Genomic DNA, 24,735 nt, shown 5'->3' on the forward strand with positions numbered 1-24,735 from the left:
CTTAGAAATTATTCTTTTATTCTGTTTTTTTGTTGGTTGGCAGAAAAACATTTCAGAACAATTTTCTCAACTGAGGAAACTCTATAATACATATGTACTTTAACATTTTCCATTTGGATATCAGAAGCTCAGCCTTTCAGCTTATCCCTTGTTCCCTTGTTGCCCTTTTCATTTTATAATCCTCCAAAGGTTTCTATTTTTTTGGACTCCCTGTGTTTGCCAGAGGCAGAGTCTTTTAAACTTTCTTTTAATTTTGCTGTAATACTTGAAAGTTTTTAGAAGAAATAAATTAGGTCCTAAAGCTGCCTCCTGTAAAAGAACACTTCTTCATATTTAAATTACACGTAAAACTGACTAACGTTTCCTGTCAACATTTGTTTTAAACTATGTAGAACATAATTGCACATTGAATTATAACGTGTTCGGAAAGAATACCAAATATTCACAAGCAAAATTAATTTTATTATCACTAACTTTTACTTAATTACATGCACTAAACCTAAGTCCAGTGATTCCCTTTAGAAACATGAAAGAAATAATTAAAGCAGTAACAGAATATTTAAACAAATTTAAAAAAGTGATGCTTACATTTGATGTGTTTGCAAGTTGTTTGAACAGTGCAGAACATATATTTACCCCACAATAACTCAAAATTGCTGTTGCTACAGTCAATTTAAACAACAATACCCTTCTGTTAGCTTTCCTGTGGTTTCTGCACACTAACTACAAAGGTTTCTTTGTTTTTTGCTTTTGAATCTGACTCCTTCAGCAGGGATTCTTTATACATTTTCCTCTGCTTTAACGTTCGAATGTGCTGCTGCGTATTTAGTACTGAGAAACATACCTTAGTTAAAAAAAAGGATGAGATTTAAGGGCCAATTATCAATGTTCATTGTTTTGGTTACAATAATTGGATCATGCTTAAGGTTATTGAGACTCCTCAACCGGTTCTCACTCTTCCAGCCGCTATTGTTTTTTAGTGGAGACTCTTTGCTGTTGCTTCTGCTGCACATCGTGACCCCAGTAGCTAATTATCCATCTGAAGGCTAGAAATAACATTCAATGTTATTTAAAATAAATGTGTTGAATCCTCTGTTAATATTCTATTTTGATTTTATTAGTCTTTTTTGTTTGTTACTTTTAACCTGTAAAATGTAGAACTAATGTCATTTTAAAAAGAAAAGCATCAGTAAATTACTCTTTTTCAAAATGCCATGTCTGTAGAGTAGGTACCAAGTTTAGAGTAATATTTAATACATTTACATTTTTCTGCAATAAGCAATAGCTTTCTGTTTTCCATTCTCATTCTTTTCTATTTCACACAAGATCCTTTAAAAACTCATTGTATGTTCCAAATTATGGATAACCGATTGTCATAACTGATTGATTCAATTTATTCTTTAATTTAATAATGCACAGTTGTGAAAAATTATTTGATTTCTTCTGTTTTTGCTTTTTGGCAAAATTTCAAAGTTTCAGATCAAAGAATGATAATTTTATTTAATTATGAAAAAACAAATCATTCCAAAACAACCTGGTCCAATGTGATAAAGTAACATCCTCTAATGACCTCAAGTGTTTGTAATAACCGTCTTTTTCATGACTTTGTTTAAAATAAGCCACACAGGAGAGTTTTCTGGCATGAAGAACCTGTTGTAGCGCACGCCACGTAATTTCAAATGGATTTCAGTCCAGTCTTTGACCAGACCAATCTTAAAACTTTTTTTGTATTACTAGCATGTTGTATTTCATTTTCCTTTAATAGATGAGTATCCAACTCCAAAGGTTCTGTGTCATATCTTTGTATTTAAATGTCTTCATAGATGCAGAATATCCTGATTTTAACCACAAACATCCAGTTTGAGAAAATGAAGATAAACAGGCAAAAACATTTGTGGAGCTATCAGAAACATTAATGATTGTGTTTAGAAAATCAAACATCTCTTGCATAGCACTGTCAAACAAATGTTGCATAATAACTACAATTACATCACAATTCCTTTCTTTCTATGTCTATACTACTACATCCTTAGTGAGAGAGGATGTGCAAATTGATCTGGAGTAGATATTTTAAAATTGCTGCACATCCAAATGGTAGATAGTAATTTTGCCTGTAATCTCAGTTTGATGACAATACAGGTTTTTTAAAGACACGCATGTAATGAACTGAAAGAGCCAATTAATCATCTTTGAGAGACTTTATGAGGTTGAGAGCATCTAATGTCAATTTTTATTCCACAAATTTCCCAATTTCTTTGGTACTAAACTGGATGGAAAAAAGGATGATGTTTCAAAATGTTGCTAAAACACACGTGAGAACGGTCAAGGATAAAAACGTGTTGAAATTTAAAGCATTGTTGGGCTGTTCCAATTTTTTATGTCAAAACAAAAAAAGGTGAGTCCCAACAATAAGTCCACATATGGCCTTTCTTCTGCACTGAGAGACCAGGATGTGAGAGCAGAGAGGAAGCTCAGTGGCTCCTGGTAACTCTGCAGGAGCTGTAGAGATCCAGAGCTCATGTGGAAGAAGCAGAAAAAGTGATTCACTGCACAAATCTCATCTTTATTGCTGTTTACTAATATTTAAATTGATGTAATGTTCTGAAACACTTAAGAGTGACAAAAAAATTAAATGAGGAAAGAGCCCAAACACTTTTTTCATGTCATTGTACTTCAATATCCTATGAATTTGGACATTTCCAAGGTGTATGAACAGTTTAGATCTAAGAAAAAACTTTTTGGTTTTCCAGAAAATTCAAATTCTCACATCACAAGAAACTTTTTTCTATTTAAGCTTTAATTAAATACATTGACTTTCTTGTTTTTTTATTATAAATGCACCATTTCATCTCTTCATTCATCATCTGCAACATCTTCAAACTGTTGAACCCTCATCCATCCATTCACCAGTTTCTGTGGAACCTCAGTGATATTTAACGATGCAAAATGGTTTCTGCATCGTTTGTTATGCTGAGACAATTTCACTCATCATGTTTTTTTCAGACCATCAAATTTCATTACTCACATCCTGACTGATCTTTTGTGGCTCAGCAGATACAGCCAGGGTGGTCATTACGCATTTCATATTCTAAAGGCAGATATTTTGATTTAACGCATCATTATTCTTTTAATTTCCAAGGCCTTTCTAAATTAACTCCAGCCCCGTAGCCACTGCTTTAAAATCCTGGGACGTCTGCCCATTTTCCAAAATCAAACCTAACAGAGGGGTGGGCTCTCTGGCACACATACCACATCCCTGGAGAATTAACAGTATTTTATTTGACATTTGAAAGAATATGTAAGTGGTACACATATCTCAGATTGAAGTGTTTCTAAGTAAACTCAAGTCTGACTGAAAACTGAGAACAAAATTAAATAAAGTAAGGAAAATTCTGTTTTGAGTTTTTCCACTTATGAATGATAGAGCAATATAAACAACAGTTTTATTTTGCTAAATTTATGCCGGATTGTTTTTGGTAAAATAAAATATGCAGCAACAACTAAGAACTGGCTTCACATTGACAGTAATAGAAATATTTTTCTCCCCTTTGTCTCTGTGTCTCCTTTGGCATTCAAATAATCCAGCTTTTGACTCTTTCTGCTCTCTTTAACCTGTCAGCAAGAGCTTGAAACGTAATCTCACGCTGTTTAGCAATTCATCTGAATTTAAGATGATTCACTTGAAGCAGAAGCCCTTTTTGCAAAGAACTCAACCTACAAATAAAGATATCATTATTATATCAATTACTTTCATACAATTCTCTGCTGACTTAAAACATTACCGTTTGTTTATGTTATGTCAGTCAAAATGAACGATACTTAGAAATGTTAAGTCATACCTTAACAAAACTAATAGTTTTGAGTTTGAGTCATTTCGAACAAAAACGTGTCAATTTTATGTATTTTTTTATTATTCTTTCCTCAAAGTGAACAATTACTCTCAGGTGAACTTTAAATGTTACTGATTGTTTAAAGTTGTGCAGAGCTTTACCCAAAGTGTGTCTCCTATGTTGTCAATAAATTTGTGAACAAAGCAGTATTGGAAAAGGCATATTTGCAGTAAAAAAGAAAAGAAAGTAAAACATACATATTCAGTGTCTTGTTCTCATTTAACTGTAGATTCCAAAAGATTGTGAAAACCGTGTTTATTGCCGTCATGAGAACTTTCAAAGATCTGACTTTGTGTCAGTGAAAGAAACACTTAATTTAGACAGTTTATATTTCACTGGTTTTACTTTAAGTAATTTTGATTGTTGGAAAAATAACCACTGAACTCTTTAGCCTTGCACAATTACACTTGGCTGAATGGTGGTGGGAAGCGAGAAGAGAAATGACCTCTGAAAAATTCCTGGAATGAAACATATGGACATAAAGATAGAAATCAGAAAAGACTGCCAATAAATGTAAGTAGGCAAATGTCCTCTGTGAACAAGTGAAGAGAATCTCAGTCATTTTTGTTCTATACTGATAAACTGGTTATGAGCACATTAATTATAAAAAGATTAATTGAACAAAAAGCAGTCCCCTCGTGCGTCATTAAAGTAAAATCAATAACAAAGTGCATTGTCCTATTCCCATGATGCTAAACAGTTTACATTCTCAGAAGATCAATATGACTTTAGAAAAGCTCAAAGCAGGCAAGCACATCCGCTCCGAGATGCCTTTCGATATGGGCAATAAAAAGCACATGTTTACAGCGCCGAGGGTGATTTTCTAGGAACGTAGCCGGTGCTTTTAGTGCCTCTCCTGAGCAAGCTTATGACTCAAATATTTTATGTGCCAACAAATGCATCCATCCATTTATTACCAGAGCGGCTTCAAAAGAGGGGAGTGCCTTGATGATGTCATATCACTGAATCCATTAACATTCAAAGCACGACTGATAATATTTGAATTAATCCGCTAACACTCACCCTGATTTACAGATTTTTGGTTTTTTGGATGTTCTCTACAAGTGACCGGAAATAAATACAGTAGAGGGGGGGAAGTTACAGATGCACACAAACATAGAGCTTACAGCTCCTGAAAACTCAAAATATGGTTTCTCAAAAAATTTTAATATTACATCTGCTCAATGGAAAAAGAATTTTAAAAAAGGAAGAAAAACATCTTATAATACTGAATGATAGGAGGGAGTGTTGAGTTATCCAGCAGACAGTCACTGACACTTTCCAAAAGGAGGTTAAGCCAAAACAGCTGAAAAGACACATTCAAAGGATGAAGTGTGAAAGCATGTTAAATGAAAATTGTGAAGAACAAAGAACTATGGTAGAAACAACTTAATTGTCATTTCTCTGCTTCATATAGAAGATTATAGCTGCAGAATTGTGAGTACAGAAATGACAGATTACTGAAAAACATTTCCATGTACCACACAGTCCAAGGATATCATCTCTTGAAAAGGCTTAATTTCACAATTGTCTCAAAGCTGCAGTTATCATGGTTGCCTGTGTAACATTTTCTACATTTTCTTCCTTCCACTTAACTTTCTGTTAAAATTTTACACTCAGCACTCATTATAAAAACAAACATCCAAAATTAGAAGGCTATTTAAAGTAAATGTGCAAGATTAACTGGAATAAATGCCAATTTATGTGTCAATTTTTAAATCTAAGTCAAATAAATCTACTTTTCAAAAAATATTTTGAAAAGTAGATTAATATTTTATTTTTTAGATGCGTGTATTCGTGTATATATAAATTGTTGCACATTTTTTTTTAGATATAATGCAGCTCTGGGGGTCTTTCCCTGAGGATGGTTCGTGCTGCAGAACCGATCAGTGAAAGTGCACATGGCCACCAAGTGGTGGTGATAAGTAGGACCTTTTATTGCTCCTGACGAACTGGGGACCCTATAACACGGGCTCATGCGCTGTGTTGCTGCCCATTCCGAAGACTCTCAGCAGAGATGATGCTAGTTTATTTTCTTCATCTCCAGTTTTAACATTTATGTTTAGACTTTGGGTGTAAACGCCGCATTCTTTATTTCTCTAAAACTATATTTCTAAATATTTTTGTTGCTTGGTGGATTACAGGCAGGTGAGCTGAATTAATGTACTTCATAATTTTGTTTCAATGTTTTGCAGTTTCAGTCTTGTTCTCGGGATGTAATTCTTTAGACAAAATATTCTCTTTTTCTGTTTGAAGAATAATAAAAATATTCCCTGACATCCCCTCTTTTTACAGACTATGGGTGACGTCCGAAACAACGTAAAACCCTTTTGCCATCTGGGGATTATAAACTGACCTTGACTATGCCTTGGCACCTGTAAGGACGCAAGGAAGACTTAGGCGCTCACGACCCTCTCTTGGTGACCAAACCACTACGAGTCCTTCTGCAGAGAGGACGAGACTGCAGCAATGGAAACTATTTCCAATGAAAGTGATATCTGGCAACTGAACGAATCTTGGAGGAACTCCAACCTTCTGAACGGGACCGGCGGGCTGAATCAAACGAACCCCCTGGAGAGGAATGAGGAGGTGGCGAAGGTGGAGGTGACCGTGCTCGCTCTGGTGCTCTTCTTGGCGCTCGCAGGGAACCTGTGCGTCCTGCTGGCCATCCACACCACCAAACACAGCCAGTCCCGCATGTATTACTTCATGAAGCACCTGAGCATCGCCGATCTGGTCGTGGCTATATTCCAGGTCCTCCCTCAACTTATCTGGGACATCACATTTCGGTTCTACGGACCAGATATTTTGTGCAGGTTGGTTAAATACCTGCAGGTTGTCGGGATGTTTGCATCCACTTATATGTTAGTTTTGATGTCCGTAGACCGCTGTTTGGCCATATGCCAGCCTCTCCGCTCTCTGCACAGAAGAAAAGATCGTTTTTATGTGATATTTTCTTGGCTCCTCAGCCTGCTCTTCAGCACCCCGCAGATATTCATCTTTTCCCTCAGAGAGGTCGGCTCAGGAGTGTACGACTGCTGGGGCGACTTCGTGAAACCCTGGGGAGCGAAAGCTTACATTACATGGATCAGCCTCACTATCTACATTATCCCCGTGGCCATACTGAGCATTTGCTACGGTCTGATCAGCTTTAAGATATGGCAAAACTTTAAGCTGAAAACCAGACGCGAACAGTGCATCAGCCTGACCCCCAAAACCTGCAAAAGCAACACGCTGGCCCGGGTGAGCAGCGTGAGGCTCATCTCCAAGGCGAAGATAACCACCGTGAAAATGACTTTTGTGATTGTGGTGGCGTACATCGTGTGCTGGACTCCCTTTTTCTCAGTCCAGATGTGGTCTGCGTGGGATCCAGCTGCACCCCGGGAGGGTAAGTTGAATAAAAAGGCTGTTATAATGAATGCGCGCTGTGCGCAAAAAGGTGTCTGTGCGCTACATGGTGCATTACGCACTTGGAATACTTCAAAACACCAGCACAGAAACCGATATATCCCCTTTGAATATGTTTTAAAAACAATTGTCTTGTGAAAATATACAATTTATTATTGTTCATTCATCTGACTTCAACAATAGCTGTTTTCTACGCATAAAAATCATTGGTTTCATCAGTTACAGTAGAATTAGACCTTTTCGGGTCTCAACAAATATTCACCAGAATGCAGAGGATTTATACAGTGTGACTCAGTAATCCCGAGAATTTGCACCGAGATTAAAAAGGAGGTTTTGTGTTTGTACCATTTGGCGATTTTACCAGAAAATAGCCAGACGCGGCTCAAAGATAAAGTCTGTATATAATTCCATAATCTGATCACAAACAAGGAAGGTAAGCTGTCAAAGACTTATGTGTTGATTATGTGACCTTCCAAGGGCCAAAGGTTCCACAATCCAACTAATTAATAATTGGATAAATAATTATTCATATTTGTAGTAAAAAAAAAATTTTTTTAAACTGAACATACATACAAACGCCCTTATTTATAATTATTTAAATGAGATATAAAATATCTTATAATATTATAAATATAATTAAATATCAAAAATAATTAACTGATGTATTCGTTACATCTAAACGTTTATACAATTATTTTTGAGTTTATTTTATTAAACTTTTTTATAGTCCTCTGTTGCAACAAATCATATTTTTTTTATTTTATGTTTTATTTATGAAAGTCAGGGGGCGGGACTAACACTGCTATAGACAAATTGATTGGTCAGCAGTTAGGTTGCTAGGCAGGATATCCAGATGTTTCATGATGGGGCGCATCAGAAATGTAAAATAGATAAATGCTACAATTATTATATCATACATCTTAGCAAAGAAATTAATCAAATTCTAATAAAATATGTAGATTGTTAGATTTCAAAATGTTTTAATGTTCAAAACTAGATATATTTTTTAAAATTAGTCAATCCATTTATTAGTTATATTTTTAATATTCAATATTTTAGCTAATTGTTCATTTAATAAATTGTGACACTTTTGACCTATGGTAACAGTTATGCTCTTTCTGACAACTTATTAGGTCCTAGTTTCCCAGCAGAGCCAGAATGTTTGTCAGGATGTTTTCCTGTTCCTGGAAAGCAGACAGACATGTAAACGTGTTGATGTACTGGATGCCGATTTATCCTACAATTACCTGATGTTGTAGTGTAAAATCACCTTATTTTAATGAATGCATTATTGCTAAGACATGTTGTGTGAGTTATGATTAAAGGATCAATGGTGTTTTTTTAAAGGAAAGGATGGATACAGAATTTTACAACTTTCCACAGACTCTTCTTGAGCTGCAGAGACTCATTGAAGGCTAATGATTAATCAAATTAGTGTGCACAAGCGTGCATCAGGCAGCTTTGGTGCCTGTGGGGGACTTTGACATTTAACCACAATAAGTGACTAACAGCCACCTACTACATGTGGTCTATGCATCTACTGTGAGCGACCACACCTCTGGGTTATACACTTAAATTTGTGATCTTCTTTTTCTCTTTGAGTAAATGCAATCCAAAATATTATTATGAGAATGAGATATTATATGAAAGGTGTAAAAATAAATACAAATAATGCTTTTATAGCTTAACCTGGGGGTATTTGTGAACTAACAGTTGAAAACAGAACAATATCATTTGCACACGACAACAACTTCAGAAACAAATATAGCATAAGACAGAAATGGTGAGAGGTTTTCTTGCAGCACAGAGATGACATGTTTTTAACCGAAGTGGTTCTTGCATGAATTCTACTCTGAGTGTGTCCATTTTTCTGCACACACAAAACACTCTGCAGATGAAGCTTTGGGCTTAAAGAAATTATAACTAAGAACCAAAACGTGTGATTTTTAATTTCAGGTCTTTGCACTTAGTATAAAATAATTCAAACCGTGTTTGAGGCATGTTCTTTTCTTTAACTCAGGTGATTCTAACCCCAAGAAGCATTAGAAATACTCCGTTTGAAGGTTTCCACAAACAGAGTAACCAATTTAAACATTCAAAACAATGTTTTATAGAAACTCTGTTCAGTGCTTAACAATCCAGTGTAGCTTTGACCATTTTAAGTATTTTAGAAGATCAAAGTCAGTTCACATTTCCTACCATTCTTTTAGCAAATTTTCTTACATACTTACACCGTCTGCTCATGACACAGAGGGCACCTGCTGGAGATGAAAATCAGCAACAGAAACATTATTTGTGGTCTAAATATTGGATAACTTTTTCCCAAGTTGTGGGACAACTTGGTACCATGGGTAATATTCATATCACCAAGTGAACATGTTTTTGTTTATCTTTTGACATGTTTGTTTATAATTGTTTTCACCTCTGAAACTCAGAGCAATTCCAAGGCGAAAGCAAACTAAACTGCTTATTCTGCCTCCACCAGGTCAGTAGGCGGCGCTCAAGAGCTCCTTTCACTCAGATTCTAGAACTACATTAACATTTTTCTAAACGGATCATATTCCGTACTTTTAAGGTTGATCAATAGCTATTTTGAGATCATAAAAAATAATTTTAATATAAAACAAAATTACTTAAGATTGTTTATTATTCAGCTTCATCATTTAAAGTTGCATGTTGTATCATTTCTGCTGCTGGAGTCATGGAGTCATTCATGCTGCAAATTAATTAATCAATAGATGGAAAAAATTCAGTGCTTGTAAAAACAATCAGTTCTTTTGTTGAACTTGGACTGAAAATTTGTAAACTAAGAGAAAATCAAACTTGTTTTGATTTACTAAATAATGGAGTTATATAAAAGAAATACAGTGGTTGACCATGGACAATTCATTTAAAACATTTTGTGGGTGTAGTGAGGCCCCTTGTTAAATTCTGCTAGGGGCCCGCTGCAATCCTAGACCAGCTATTCCAATTTTGTCCATTTGATGCATTACAAGCAAAGACGAGTGCTTGATGAAAAGGTAATTGGCTCTGACGCCGCACCTCGCTGTTATATTTAGAGGAATAGTGGCCAGAAAAAGGACAAAAAGCTTCAGTGTGTGGAAAAAGAAGAAAACGATTAATCTATTTCCCGTTAGGGAGGGTGAGTCGGTGCAGAGGAGGAGGCTGACGTCTGGACGTCAGCGACACTTAGTAATGGCAGAGTTTGGCTGCGACAAGAGCCAGTGTTTGTGTACAAAGGAGAGCAGTAGTGTCATCTGTGTGTGCTGATAAAGAGTTAATTAGACTCAAAGAGCAAACCCGGCAAAGACAGCTTGGGAAATAAACCTCAGCCAAGCGGAAAAATGTCCATATTACAAATACTGAAAAATATCAATGATGTTTCATCTCACATTCATTTTTTAAATCATATATGATACACACATTATCACATGATCCTATATTAAAACCAACAGTAAATATACATCCTTATAGGTAATCATAGGCTACAGGTGTATTTCTGTGGATTGAAGGAAATAAATTCTGTTTCTCATGGTCACTGTGGATAGGAGGATTTGTTTTTATGCAAGGTGAATACCACCTGTTTGCTAAACTGAGCCTAATGACAAACAGACCCCTGCTTGTTTGACCTTGGTTTTCTCCTGTATGTCTAGCTGCATGAGTGTGAGGATTTATCAGCCTGAACCAGCAGGAAATTCTCTGTTATCTGGCCATTAAATACCCCAGTCCCAATGAGATCTGGTACTTTTTACATAGAATAATAATGAGTCATACATTTCTTTACAATCTGAAATCAGAAAGTGACATTTCAAAGCCGGTAAAATTGCACCATAATTTTTTTGAGTCTTGAGTGGTGAAAAACACTGATGCTCTCTTTCCAATCTGACCGAGCTTGAGTTATTCTTTCACAGAAGAATGGGTGACAATTTCTGATTCTAGAAATACAAAGATGGTAGAGACAGGCTCAAAAAGCTTTTCAGCATTTTCTGCAGTGAAAGGTGGTTCTACAATACAGACTAAAGAAAGCTGAATCCAAATGGATGCTAGTCATTTCACTTTTTTATACATAGAAAAAAATATAAAACCATTCATTGGGTATGGATACATTTTCAAGGCACTTATAAGAGATATCTGCGATTGTTTAGAGCTCCCAGAAGGCTGTAGATCTGAAACATAACTTGAGTTCAGTCATACAGACAGAAAGAAAACCTTCAGAATGTTGATTTAGTCATAATAAAAAGCAGCTATATTGATTTCTGCTCTTTATATCTGAGTTGGGAAAACATTTAATGGACAATGTGACTAGTAGTCAATAAATAATACTGTGTTTTTATTTAATTTTATGACTTTTGTTGACATATTGTAAAGTTACAATACATTATGAAAAATAAAATGTTGCTCTTAATTTTTACATTCTGGACATAGGTGAGGAAATGTAACAAGTATTAGCTATTTTTTGTGCTTCTATCTTCAAGTTAACTTTAAAAGGTACAAATAAATGACTCAAAGCTGCTGAAAAACAATATCAGCATGCTCAAATAGTGGTTGATTTTATTATTTTTTTCTAAATAAAAATACTGATTACGTTCACCTTTATACTCAATATTTTTAAACATTGTTAAACAATTACTATTATAATTACTATAAAATTAGATATTTAAAACTATAAAAGTGTTTCAGACATAAGATGTAAGCAGCTCACTGTTGGCTCAGTAGGTAATACCAAAACAAGTAGCAATGCAGTTAAACATGCACAATCATGATCAAGTGTAAACATTTAAGTTACTTTTCTGTCTAATCAAAAGCATAACTTTACCTTTATTATAAAAAGAGATCATGCAAGGCATAATCTATTCCCCTCCAACAAATGAGAAGTCAGCTTCATGACACTGGGATAACATGACTGAGCCCAGACCTGTTGCAGACAGGTTTACCATTTTTGGCACCTGATTAGGCTTATCAGCATCATTTCTGAAAATGTCAGAAGACAACAAAATCCCCGATTCTCTCTGAGGTTTGTAGAGGGAAATCAGTCGCCTGCATGTGTGATTTCACATTTAGCCGCCAGACAGATTTCATTATGTGGTGGACAAAATAGCTGAAGGTTAAACCTTGACTCAGAAGCCGACACAAACTCCACAGAAAAGAAAAGATTGTGAACAGAAGCATCTTGTTGCAGTGGTTGCTGCCCTTGGAAGCTGACTCACACCCCACTATTGATTTGCATTAAGGGTTTTAATGGGCACAGTTTCCACCATTCAATCTCCAAAGTCTTTTTTTTTTTGTAAAGGTCAGTTCTTGTGTCTTTTACATGAAAGGAAGCACAACTCAAAAGCTTCTTGCTTTTTAACATTGAATCTAATTCTGTGTTAAAATCTAAATGAGGTTACTGCTAATGCATGTTTACCATCGATGAACAACAATCAGAGTTAAATGAATTTCTCTGGAGTCTTTTGGACTGGGCAGAATCAGCTCTGACAGCCACACAGATGTACCACCCACAGGGTGATTAGACTGTCGTTTCATTTGCCATGTGATCTATCATTCCCCTGTGAGAGACTCCATGAGCCAATTCAGCAACGGGCTTTTTCTCCATGAAGCCACACAATATTCAAATTAGATCGGGGCCCCACTCTCATCTGCTTTGATGATAAATCCCTGATAAACTCCAATTGGTCTTTTGCACTATCTGCCTTGCACTACATTGCAGAAGTTGCAACTCCAAGATGACACAACCTGTGACACGGTTAACTAACGCAGTAGGGTCACGTTTTAATCAATGAGCATGACCCATAGAGGACAGCTCTTCTTAATCATGTGTGGTGGTGTAAGAGTTTCATGCCCTCTATGATGGCATTTACTCTGCAGTTTCTAATGAATCTAGGGGACAGAAGCAATAAGATTAGCTAGGGCACAGGCAGACCGAGAGAAAGATTAGCAACCACTGAGACGAGGTTAAATACAGGATACAAACCAATTACATGATCTGAAACTCATTTGCCAAATGTCAGGTGGACGGTGGAGTTAGCAGTGTAAATGTCATCCATGGTACCACTTCAGGTTGCTTTCTGTAATCTATCACTGCATCACTGGGCAAGAAACAGTATCACCTCTTTGAATCTGACAAATATCTCTGCAGAGTTCGGATTTATGTCTACGGTCAGCGATGGTTGAAATTTTGTAAAACCATTTTCCAGTCTCAGGTTTTTTTGTGTGTTGTAGTACACTTTTAGTTTAGCAAAACTAAACCTTGACACACGTGCTCTAAAAGCATATACAGAGTAAATATATGTTTGTTCCCTCATTAGTTTGTTTGCATTTACTGTTTACTTTTGCTTATGAACTCAACAATGACTCTTGTTGCAGTACTGAAATGTTGACACCAAACTGAAAGACTAAAACATTCAAATTGAAAACAGTAATTCCTGTTTCCTGCATCATTTCCCAGAGCATTGAGTTTCAAAGATTTAGAAATGTAAGCTCTCTTTCCTAAGCAGTGCATTTCCATGCTCTTAATAACTCTTTTGCTGTAGTCCCTTACCAGTAGCACACTAAGACCATTATTCCTGTGGGGGATAAAGGAAAATTCATAACTAATTATATGCAAAAAGAAAAACCTTTCAGTCTTTTTGGAGGCTACAAAGTCACAATTGCAGCTGTTACATAAGAAAAGTTCAATCATTTCCTGCAATCTTCTACATACACAGATTCTGTCCTACTGAGAACAACTTTCCTGCAAAATCGACCAATTTTCTTTAGCCCCTGACTATTTGACCTCCTGTCTGCTCAGTTTCACTATTCTGAAGCCAAGTGTGCACATTTTCCATCAAATATTGTGGTGAAACATGCAGGGAGAATTTGATTTATAGTTGAAAGCAGATATCAAAAGACACTGTATGAAAAGATATATAATATTTTTCCCTGCTGTCTGAATTTACATCAGGCTAAAATGTTCCTCTTTTATTTGTTTGCATAATCTCTCTTCAGTGCTCCATCTGGGATTTCTCACATTGAGATTGCCTTTAAAAATCCTTGGAAATTCCAGATGATGCAAGTTTTTGATAGTTCTATTAACAAAATTTGAGTTAAATGGACGCACACTTGTGCATGTGTTTTAAGGAACACTTTAAATGCTTTGCTTCCCTATGTAACATCATGAGGAACAATCTAAAAAAGAATTTGCAAAGTTATCAGGAAGAAAAATGGGAACGTTTTCCTTTCTGCCTCATCCTCAAATACAATTTCCTGATCCCTGAAGGTGCCAAAATTATTGGTCTAAATAAATATATTTAGACACCCATAGTATGAAAACTATGGGTGTTAACAGGTAACCCCCAAATTATACAGAGAGTGGATTAAGTACAATAAACTCAATACTTAGGAGTGATCCTCAAAAAGCTCTGTTCTCACTCAAAAAAGTGGCTGACAGATGCAAGTGCAGCAAATGGCAAAACGAGCTGCAAACACATGAGTGATGCAAACTCCAAAACACAAATGATCCAGAAAAATGCCGAGTCTGGTCACCTTTAAAAATTATATGAGACATCTCAAATTTTTATATGCAAAATAAATAAATAAATAAAATTGTTGGAACTTCCATTTTGTGGAGCGAGTTTCATATTTACTGTTGTTTGTTTTTAGTAGTAGTGGCATTTCCCCCGTGCTTCTATTTCCTGTCGTTGCACCATTTTGGTTGTTGATCGCAGCCGTTTCTGTCTTCATTTGTTCTGTTGATTTTGTTGTAGGTTTTTGCTCCCATTTTCTGTGATTGCAGCATTTTTCTGTTGCCTTTGTTTTTTTAAGTGTTCATGAACGAGTTTGCATCGTTCATCTGTTTGAAGCTTGTTTTGCTGTTTGCTGTGCATTTGCACCTGTCAGCCACTGTGGAAGAAGTCTATGTCACCTTGGCAGCCTATAAACTTGACTCCAGAATTAAAGAAAAAATAAATTTCTCAAACACAAAGAGCTTTGGTAACCCAACAGACCTAAACCAAGAAAAGTTTAATCTGATGTAATGTCAAAAAGTGAGAATGAAACAGTTTTTATTTTCTTTTTTAGCAATGCTTGTACATATCCGGTGTTGCATGAATCTTGTAGAGAACCGTCTCTACTAGCAATGGCCCATTGCTGGAAGACATTTTTACCATGCTGGCTATTAATAATTTCTTCAGAAACACAAATGCTGAAACCACCAAAAGCACCCAATGCAATAACCAGATATTATGGCAAAAACAAATAACAGTAAACAACTAAACAGTAACATTTCTTCTAAAGGGTTGGGTCACTTGACTGTGCAACATTGCTAAGCTGTGCTTCTAAAAACAAGACAAAAATAAAACTGAGATTTGATTTCTGCAGTTATTATTTCTGATTGGACAATTATTCAATAAAAATTAATGCTTCTTGTGCAAATTGCTGGTATTGCTAAGATGTAAATGGTCTGCACTTGTACAGTTTTTATCTGGTCCAGAGGACTCTGAAATACTACATTCAGCCTTTCACGCATACATTCACATGCTGATGGTAAATCACAGTGTGGCCACAGCTGCCTGTGGGAGACCAGCAGAAGCGAAGCTGCCATTCAGTCGGCTCCACAGGACCCTCTGACCATTTTTATTTAAAGGGCTTAGGGTAATAGCAGATAAACAATGCAAGAGTTTAGCCTTAACCTCCAGTCTAAAATCAATACAGCAAAAAAATCCTACAGCAGCTGGTGTTGGTTAATTTATATGACTCTAGCCACCCTTTTTAAAATTTATTTTTTTAAAAGTTATGTCTTTAAGCTAAAATAGAATCTACCTTCTATTACATTTTCTCCTGTAGTTTATAGTCAGTTGACCTGATGTTATCTAAAGCAGTGAAGAAATGCTTTCTTCACTAATAAACTAGCTGATTTAAATTAAGCTAATTGTTTGAATGAAAGGTCGAAACATCAGCTTTTAAAATGGGTCCGTTGAGGTAAATGTGTGGCGTCATCAAGGAAGTAGAGTTGGGAAGTTGAATTATGGCTGTTTGTTCCTGAAATGTTCTTTCATTAAACAACAACAATGACAAAAAAAAAAATGCATTCTGTAAATCAGTTTTTTTGCTAACACAAAACCAAGTGTTGGCGGTGGATTTACGGTTTCCACCAGCACCTCCAAAACTTCTTAGAGAAAATTCCAGACTCAGTTTGTCTTTCTTATTCCATCAAACAGCAGTAACTTTTCTCTGTCTCCCCGTTTGCAGCCATGCCCTTCATCATCTCCATGCTGCTTGCAAGCCTCAACAGCTGCTGTAACCCCTGGATCTATATGTGCTTCGCTGGGCATCTCTTCCATGACCTGAGGCAGAACTTTCTGTGTTGTTCCGCTCGCTACCTTAAGTCATCCCAGTGCCACTGTGAGCATGACTTTGACTCCAGCCACAAGAGCAACTCGTCAACCTTTGCCATTAAGAGCACCAGCAGTCAGAGGAGCATCACACAGACATCCACCACGTAAGCCCCTGGCCTCCTTTTTTTCCTGTCTCCCAAGCTGCCCACTCAGCCTCTCACTACATGCTGCTCCCCATAAATTTTCCAGCGGTTCGATTTTTTCAAAATGCCTCTCTCTGTAAGACTTGCTGTTAAAGCCCAGAAGGGGGAAAACAACCCACACAGTCCTTTCATTTCTGCATAAATTTATTATTTAACTGTGAATCTGAAAGCATTAATCAACAGAAATTTTTTTCATGAATTTCAATGAGATAATTAAGGACTAAAAAGATTGACTGAATGAAACTTTTTCTATGTGTTTCTTTTTGTTATATACTTGCTCTAAATGTACATTTTAAGGTGTATCTTAGTGTTTATTGTGCACACAAACTGAATAAAAAGACTATTTGACGAATGTTGATGCGTTGTAAATTGTTACGGTTTTGTCCAGTTTGTCTGTGTTGTTATTATAAATTTATTCCTCTGTTATAAATTCGATATAACAGATATAACTGTTGTTCAGCTTGTTACATATTTGCACAGATATAAACTGTTACTTCAAGGTTTTGTTAAGTTTATTATGCCATGCCTGTCTCTGCTAAACATTGGACAAATGGTTTGAAAACAATAAAAGAAAATTAAAGTACTAACAGGTTTTGATTATGTAATTGTTTGTGTCCAGCTGATATATAGTAATATCTCATAGCCCCATAGTTATAATCATTCTTAGAGGAGGTCTCATGTAACTTAATCCCTGCAAATATCCTGGCGGTCCACCGTTTTGACTCCTGAAGACATATGTGAGCCACAATTTCAGAATTTTACTGGGAGGAGTTATGTATAATCTTCCTTCCAGTTTACTTTGAGTTGGTCTATCACAAAAAATCCCAATTGAAATACATTGAAGATCGTGGTTGTATGAATACCTAACCGTATAATGATGGCCATTTTTGATGATGCTAATAGAAGAATTACAAACAGCAAGACCTGCTGAAAGACAAATATTTCTCAGCATAGCAATTTCACCAGATAAATCATAATTTTACATCATTCACTATTTATTTCAGGTTTATTTTTTCTGTCTTCAACTTATTTTTGAGTTCCCTCTTTTGTAAAAGTATAAAATCCAACAGTACGTGTCTCCATAAACTGTCTTACATAATGAGACGAGTCGACTTACCTTGCAGATACAATGATTGGCCACTCTAACCATTTAGCAGTTTCTTGTTACATTTGCCATGTATCACAGCCTTTACAAGGATTATGCAGCCTGCCAACTTTTCTAAAACCTTTTTACAATCCTCCTTTCCAAATACCTTAAATTCTCTAAGTCAGGGGTCTCAAACTCCAGTCCTCGAGGGCCGCAGTCATGCAACTTTTAGATGTGCCTCTGCTGCTCCACACCTGAACAGAATAATTAGGTCATTAAGGCTGTGGAAAACTGATCTACACAAGGAGGAGGTAATTAAGCCATTTCATTCCAGTGTTTTGTACCTGTGGCACATCTAAAAACTGCAGGACTGCACCCCTTGAGGCCTGGAGTTTGAGACCCCTGCTTTAAGTTCTTTGAGACAATATTTTATGGATTGTTTTCAGTTTTGTGAATATGACTTTCTTTCTAAAGGGCATCAGAATGGATGTTTATATAATTTATTCCAGGAGGATTTATGATGTCCCTCTTCCATAAATGCCAATTTGTCTTAGTTTTTTTATTTTTGTTTGTTTAAGTTACTTATTTTTGAATTTCAAGTTTTCAAAATCTGAATAAATGATAAATATTATTGAGAGCATATTTTTCACGCTCATCCAGCCGGAGTGTTTCTATTCCACTCCACTGGACATTTACTTATATGTAACTGGATAAGTTTAACACTTTGCCATTCCATACCACTTACTGGTCAACCAGTGCCAACGCATAAACCCGTCTTCAGACCAACATGGTTGACAGACAGTAAACAGTATTGTGCACCTGAATAAATCTTAACAGAGTTTTTATAATATGAGTAAAAAATACTGGTGTCAGTATCCAACTAAGCACTAACATAATTGTGAAAGTTTTGAAATTTTGGTTTTGAATTAGGAGGAAATTGCAATTTATCATCTGCTCACTCAAGTAGATATCATGTATCACTTAACTTAATTATTTTTGCAGTTACTGTAACTATTATTCTTAAAAATACTTCAACATCAGTCATTCTTTTCTCCTAAACAATATCTTTGCAGATTAGTTGAATTGTGTGGTGCATACATTTAGTATTTTTGTCTGTTCTGTTTTATAAGACTTAAGTCTCTAGAGTGCAGAAAGCTCTCTAGGGAAGAATGTGCAGCTAATATCGAAGTGAAGTGAGTGTGGAGGTATTACCAGCCACTCACCTAGAATTGGTAACAAACTGAGGAGATACAGTATATCAGCTATTTAAATCAGGTGAGTTGTACCAGGAACCCATCTGAAACATTCAGGACAACAGCCCTTGAGGACTGGAAAGGCTCTTTGGCTAAGCCGAGGAATGGAGGGAGCTAAGAATGCTAAAAAGTCTGAATTATACTGAAGAAGATTGTATTTGCAAGCTGATGTAGCTCTAGGACAAAAGCAAGGAAAACATCACTTATCCAGAAACTCAAAATGGACCCGTTTCAAAGTAGAAACCTTGTTTTTATGTTCTTTACCTGTAATGAAACAATACAATTTAGAATTTTCATTTCTTTTTTTTTCTTTTTTGTCTTGGGGCACAGGAAATATATCTTTTTAATTATCTGCTAGTCTACTTTTCACACATTTTGACATTATTAATTGACTTGTCAAATACATATTTTAGTCTAAATACCTAGATGTACATGTGAAAACACTGCTTAAAGAAAATGAAAACTATTTTTTCATGCCTAAAGACACAAATAACTTACGTGAGGATATCAAGTCATGCATGAAGGGTTACTTGCACATGTTTTAAAGGAAATAGACCATGATGTCATTAATGTGGCTTTTCAGCTGACTGAAAGTGTTTGAACCTTTTTTTGAAATCGAATCTCACCACTACAGACATTTTCCAGTCTTGCTGGATCCCAAACACTGATATTATTTTTCCCTCAAAGAGCAAATAAATAAAATATTGCATGAAAGGTTTGCAGGGAAATAAAAGACCAGAACGCCGTGAGCAGAGTGAAAAACAACAATGTTATGAACAAAGCAGTGTGTGGTGGCAGTGAACCATTAAGAAATGGTCTAATGAAAGAACACATGGAAAACACACAACAGCATCCTCTAGTGGGTCTCAGTTCACTGGTCAGTGCTTCCAGGATGACAGAAATTCCAAAGAACTTTGTTGCGGATGATTTCTAAAGCTTTTGCAAATACACTAAATTATTGCATGGACTAAACTCTACTTAACTGTGAACATTACAAGTTTTAAAGAGTTTGTTTACTACAAAATAGTACAAAGTATTATAAGAGATGTCATATCTTGAAGTACATGTCAGACTGGGAAATTTTTCTATTTTAAAAAAAATCCTTTTTCTATACTGCATTATAAAGGGTCCTTATAAATTAGACAGAAAATGAAGCATGTATAAAGCACTTACAAACAACTCCAAAATACAGGACAAAGTAGTTGTGTACAATACATTTCATTTCTTTGAGGTATATAGTGAACAACATGATGTAAATCAGTAACAAAACAATGCAGAAACTTTTGAAAGGAACCAAATTAAAGAACATAAATGCAACAATCTATCTTTAGAGCGATGTTAATTAATGTTATATATTTTTTGCATGTTTGTGAATTCTTGCTTTTCCTAGTGGATACATAAATAGTGCCTCTTGAGAATGGACACATTTCTGTACAAACGTCAGGATTTGTGATGCAAAACAATAAATCTGCAATAAATAATTTCCGAACTTTTCATACTGATGATGTGTCATTCAACTGAAAAATAACAAATCTGTTAAAAGGTAATGAGGTGAAAACTCCTGATAAGTAAGTGACTGATGCTGTTTTGAAATCTCCTTCATTTAATTTCAGGACGCAATCTTCTCTGGTGGGAAACTGTTAATTTAATATTTCTGTTGTTGGTTATTATTGTTTTTGATCTTTGATGCTGCAAATATTTTTATTGACATCTTTTGGCAAATATAATTGTAATCTCTCTGGCTTTTGTTAAAGGATTTAAGTGAACAAATGTCATGTAAGTCCTAGTAGAACAGCTGAACTTTATTTCTGATATTTATTTTTACATTTCTCCTAATAACAGATTTGTTTGTTTTTCATCTGGATCTAATAAGACATATACCACATTAGAAGTAAAAATATTCTTTAAATGATTCTTCATGATCTCATTTTTAGCATCACAAAATTGGGTTTTAATGTGTTCTAAAACCATTGTAGGCATGAAAACCGAGCTTCCCTTTATGACAGTGGACCTTCTTCTGCTTGGGTCAACCTAGACCTGCCAGAGCTGTCAGAGAACCATGCTGCCTGCTGCAGCTGTCACAGCACTTCTGCTGGCTAAATGCACACTGGGCATGTCAGGCTTTAGATCTCTGGCTCAGACTTTGGAGGGCGGAGAACAGAATGCTGCAATGAGACGAGGATGAGTCGGTTGGAAAGCAAGATGCCAGGGATGGATTATTTTTCCGCTGTAAAAAAAACATACCACACTTTCTCTGGTCATATTTCAAACTGCAGTGTGAGTTCTTAGACTTCTTTGCGCAGTGCCACGCGGACGCTGCTGAAAATTTTGCCCAGAGCTTCAAAGAAAGGATCACAGAAGGTCTGAATGCAGAGTGAGTAAATGCGGCTGACGCACTGCGACTCAATCAGACAGCTCTTGATGCAGGGAACCACGGCCCAGATGTGGCAGAAGGAGATGCAGGCAAACAGGAAGCCCCAGAGCAGAGCGACTGGGATGCCAAAGACAGCAGACAGGACGCGGTAGCACCAGTATTTGGACACAGTGAAAGTAGTGTAGCTGAGCCTCCACACTCCATCCAGGCTGTGTGTGCCATCAGGCTCTGCGATTACATCCTCAAACTCCACCTAATAAGACAGTTTAAACAGAAGTCATTAGTACAGATCCTTGAGAGAGCACAACTTTTCCAAGCAGACCAATGAGCACCATAAACAGTTCCTGCAAATTCATGTGAAGTGTAAAGTTTACCCTTTGAAAACCACAGAGTGCAGCACTCACACTCAGAGAAGTGAATAACCTACACACTTCATGTACAGACAAAGTGGTGGATTGGCTTTTAATGCTGCACCCAGATCAGTCAAAGAGCTTTATTCTGCCTCATTTTTGTTAAATCAAAGATAGCCTCATGCAATATTCATAACAGAGTGGCTCCACAATGTTCCAGTCTGTTGTTGGATTGCATTACGAGCCACCTGGTCCTCCTGAAAAAAAGTAGGCCATTACATTCTCAGCTGAGGCTCGGCATCGAACTGCTGTCAGCTATCATCACTAATCAAACCTTTGCAGGCAGATACACACGGCACATCTGAAGCTTTATCTCCCACTTCAAATTATTCCATGGGAAAAGTACAGGAAGTTATAAGGCAATTTCCAAAGGAAACAGCAAATAGGGATCTAACTCTGAATGACTAATTCACTGGATTAAAAAAACTACTAGAATCTAGTTTCTCTAAAGTTTGGATCATTTTAAACTTTAATATATATCTATATAAAAAACAGAGTTAACATTGCACATCAGAAACATTTCTAATCATCTACATGCTCTATTTAGATATATTTACACCATCCAGTAATTTTTTATTCCGTTGTGTAGGAATATTTTTGCAGTGTTTGTAAATTTAAAATTGTTAATTTGATCTACAACATAAGATCAGTATCTTATAAGTTGAGTCCTATCTTCAAGGTTGCAGTGTACAGCTTTCTAAAATCTGGCACAAACCGGTTTGTAAATGTTTCTAAAGTGAGTCATGGAGTCACTAAACACTAAACACCTCATTTACACCGACCCAACTCTTTTAAACAAAATATACTTATGATTACTTATTTAATAATAACAGCAAAAATATATTTTGTGATATTTCCATAGCAACAAATAAAGAATAAACAGTGACAGAAAATCAGAGCAACAGTGTGTATTGGTTTCCAACTCCTTCAAGCCCATCCCCAAAATAAATCTTTGCTCTGCTCAAGCAACAGGAATAGCTCCTGGTCTATTTCAGGATTTCTCTGCTAGTACAATGCCTTGTTCTACTCTCAGCACTCCCAGCACCTAATATTTGCAATTTTATCTACGTTTGCAAACATGCAATTAGAGACTGTGAGTTTGATCCCTATAACCTTTCTCATGACAGTTTTTTTTTCTCTCATTTCTGCACAAACCTTCACCACGTCCTCATTGATTTGTTTGGGGTCTCTGTTAATCAGATCGATCTCCTTGGTGTGGCTGTCCTTCACAATCTTCTCCTCGTTGGTGTTGTACTGGTACTGATCCGCCATGGTTGAGGCTGCGCAGGTCCCAGGTTTAGTCAAAGACAGGAGCGATGAGAACCTTTTTGGAAACTGCACACAGCAGTTCTCAGCTCAGTTCTGAACTTTTTCTGTAGCAAGTCTCTGACGCTCCCCGCTGACATGCCAAGGGACAGCTGCTTCATGTGCCCTGATAGAAATGGTGGCCTTAGCCCCCACCCTGCATGCACACACACACACAAAATTACACGCACACGCATACAACTGTACACTCACATAAACACCATGTTATGACCACTGAGAGAAAAGGAATGCCTTAAAGAAGAACCAGAGTTGTGTCATATTTCACACGGAGTTGTCAGGTTAACTGGGATGGGTTTGCACAGTGGTACTAACTTCCACTACAGGAAAAAAGCACAAACACACCCACATGGCTTCAGTTAGGTTTGAACTACTAATTACTAAACTTTATGTCAGATGTGTCTTTATGTCCACATTTGTTGTTTTATAAGCATGAACCTTGATCTATGCCATTGGGTTTTTATGAGATTTGTGAACAACACTTAGTAGGACATAATTGTGAACTGGAAGGAAAATTATACACAGTTTTCAATTCAAGAAACAATTGTGAAATTGTGGCGGCTGTTCACATTCAGCTTCAATGACTAAATATTTGTACAATAGTTTCTCTCTCCAGTTACAGCTGTAGATGGTTTGTGTTATGTTTTTACTTTGTACATCTAAACACTGATTTGTGTCCACTCCTCTTTGTAAAACAGCCAAAGTCCAGCCAGACTGGATGGAGAGTGTCTCTGAATGTGAATCTTCAAGTCTGACCACAGATTCTCACTTAGGGTTTGTTCTTGATCTTGATCTTTGTTCTGGACCAATCTAAAACAAGAACCGGCTGGTGTTCTTCCAGAATGTTGCTATATTTATAACCATTCATTTCTCCATCAGTTTTGATTAACTTATTTGTCACTGCAGAAAAAAAGCATCTCCGCAGCATGATTCAGCCTCCACCTTGTTTCAAAGTCAGCATGGTGTGCTCATGGTGAGTCTTAGCTTTTCACCTGGCATACTTTGCATGTTTGCAATTTTGGTCTCATCTGAACATAGTTTCTTCTTCTAAATGTTTTTGTCTTAAATGGCATGAGACAAACAAGGTTCTCTGATTAATACTGTCTTTACCAGTTTAAGGTTTTCTAAATATTTAATGGGGCCAAATAACTACATTATGCATGTCACACTTTTAAAAATAAGCCAAAAGCCAACAATGCACATTAACCTGTGTGATTATAGCAAGAAAATTATGTAAAAACATTTAAGGCCTATTAATACTTCCCAGGGACAGTAAAACAAAATTAAAATTAATTAGTAAGAGAACTGACAAGACAAAAGCAATCTTCACTTTCATTGTATTATAATAAGGATCCTCATCATTCCAAACAATTTACAAAAAAGAACATGTATACATATATGTATATATAAATAGTTTGTCTAACTTCCCATTAATTATAAAGCAGCACAGATGGGAGTAAAACAAATCTTCAC

General features: G+C 36.2%; 2 protein-coding genes across 3 annotated transcripts; one reads left to right on the forward strand and one right to left on the reverse strand.

The window, feature by feature from the left end:
• Nucleotides 1-1,411: 1,411 nt before the first annotated feature.
• oxtra (oxytocin receptor a) lies at nucleotides 1,412-17,402 on the forward strand. 2 transcript variants are annotated; one of them, XM_028003791.1, is made up of 3 exons: nucleotides 1,412-6,038; nucleotides 6,186-7,278; nucleotides 16,527-17,402. In XM_028003791.1, the coding sequence occupies exons 2-3, from the start codon at nucleotides 6,360-6,362 to the stop codon at nucleotides 16,778-16,780; spliced, it is 1,173 nt and encodes a 390-aa protein (XP_027859592.1). In that variant the 5' UTR covers nucleotides 1,412-6,038; nucleotides 6,186-6,359; the 3' UTR covers nucleotides 16,781-17,402. The 2 variants fall into 2 exon arrangements, with proteins under 2 accessions (XP_027859592.1, XP_027859591.1); XM_028003790.1 differs by having other exon boundaries at nucleotides 1,412-7,278.
• Nucleotides 17,403-19,903: 2,501 nt separating this feature from the next.
• On the reverse strand, nucleotides 19,904-23,367 carry cav3 (caveolin 3). The gene is made up of 2 exons (XM_028003792.1): nucleotides 23,095-23,367; nucleotides 19,904-21,782 (listed from the first exon to the last, which is right to left on the reverse strand). Exons 1-2 carry the CDS (start codon nucleotides 23,209-23,211, stop codon nucleotides 21,441-21,443), a joined length of 459 nt encoding a protein of 152 aa, XP_027859593.1. The 5' UTR covers nucleotides 23,212-23,367; the 3' UTR covers nucleotides 19,904-21,440.
• Between the last annotated feature and the right edge of the window lie 1,368 nt (nucleotides 23,368-24,735).

This window comes from Xiphophorus couchianus, chromosome 20 (assembly GCF_001444195.1).
Source record: "Xiphophorus couchianus chromosome 20, X_couchianus-1.0, whole genome shotgun sequence".
NCBI classification, from domain to species: domain Eukaryota; kingdom Metazoa; phylum Chordata; class Actinopteri; order Cyprinodontiformes; family Poeciliidae; genus Xiphophorus; species Xiphophorus couchianus.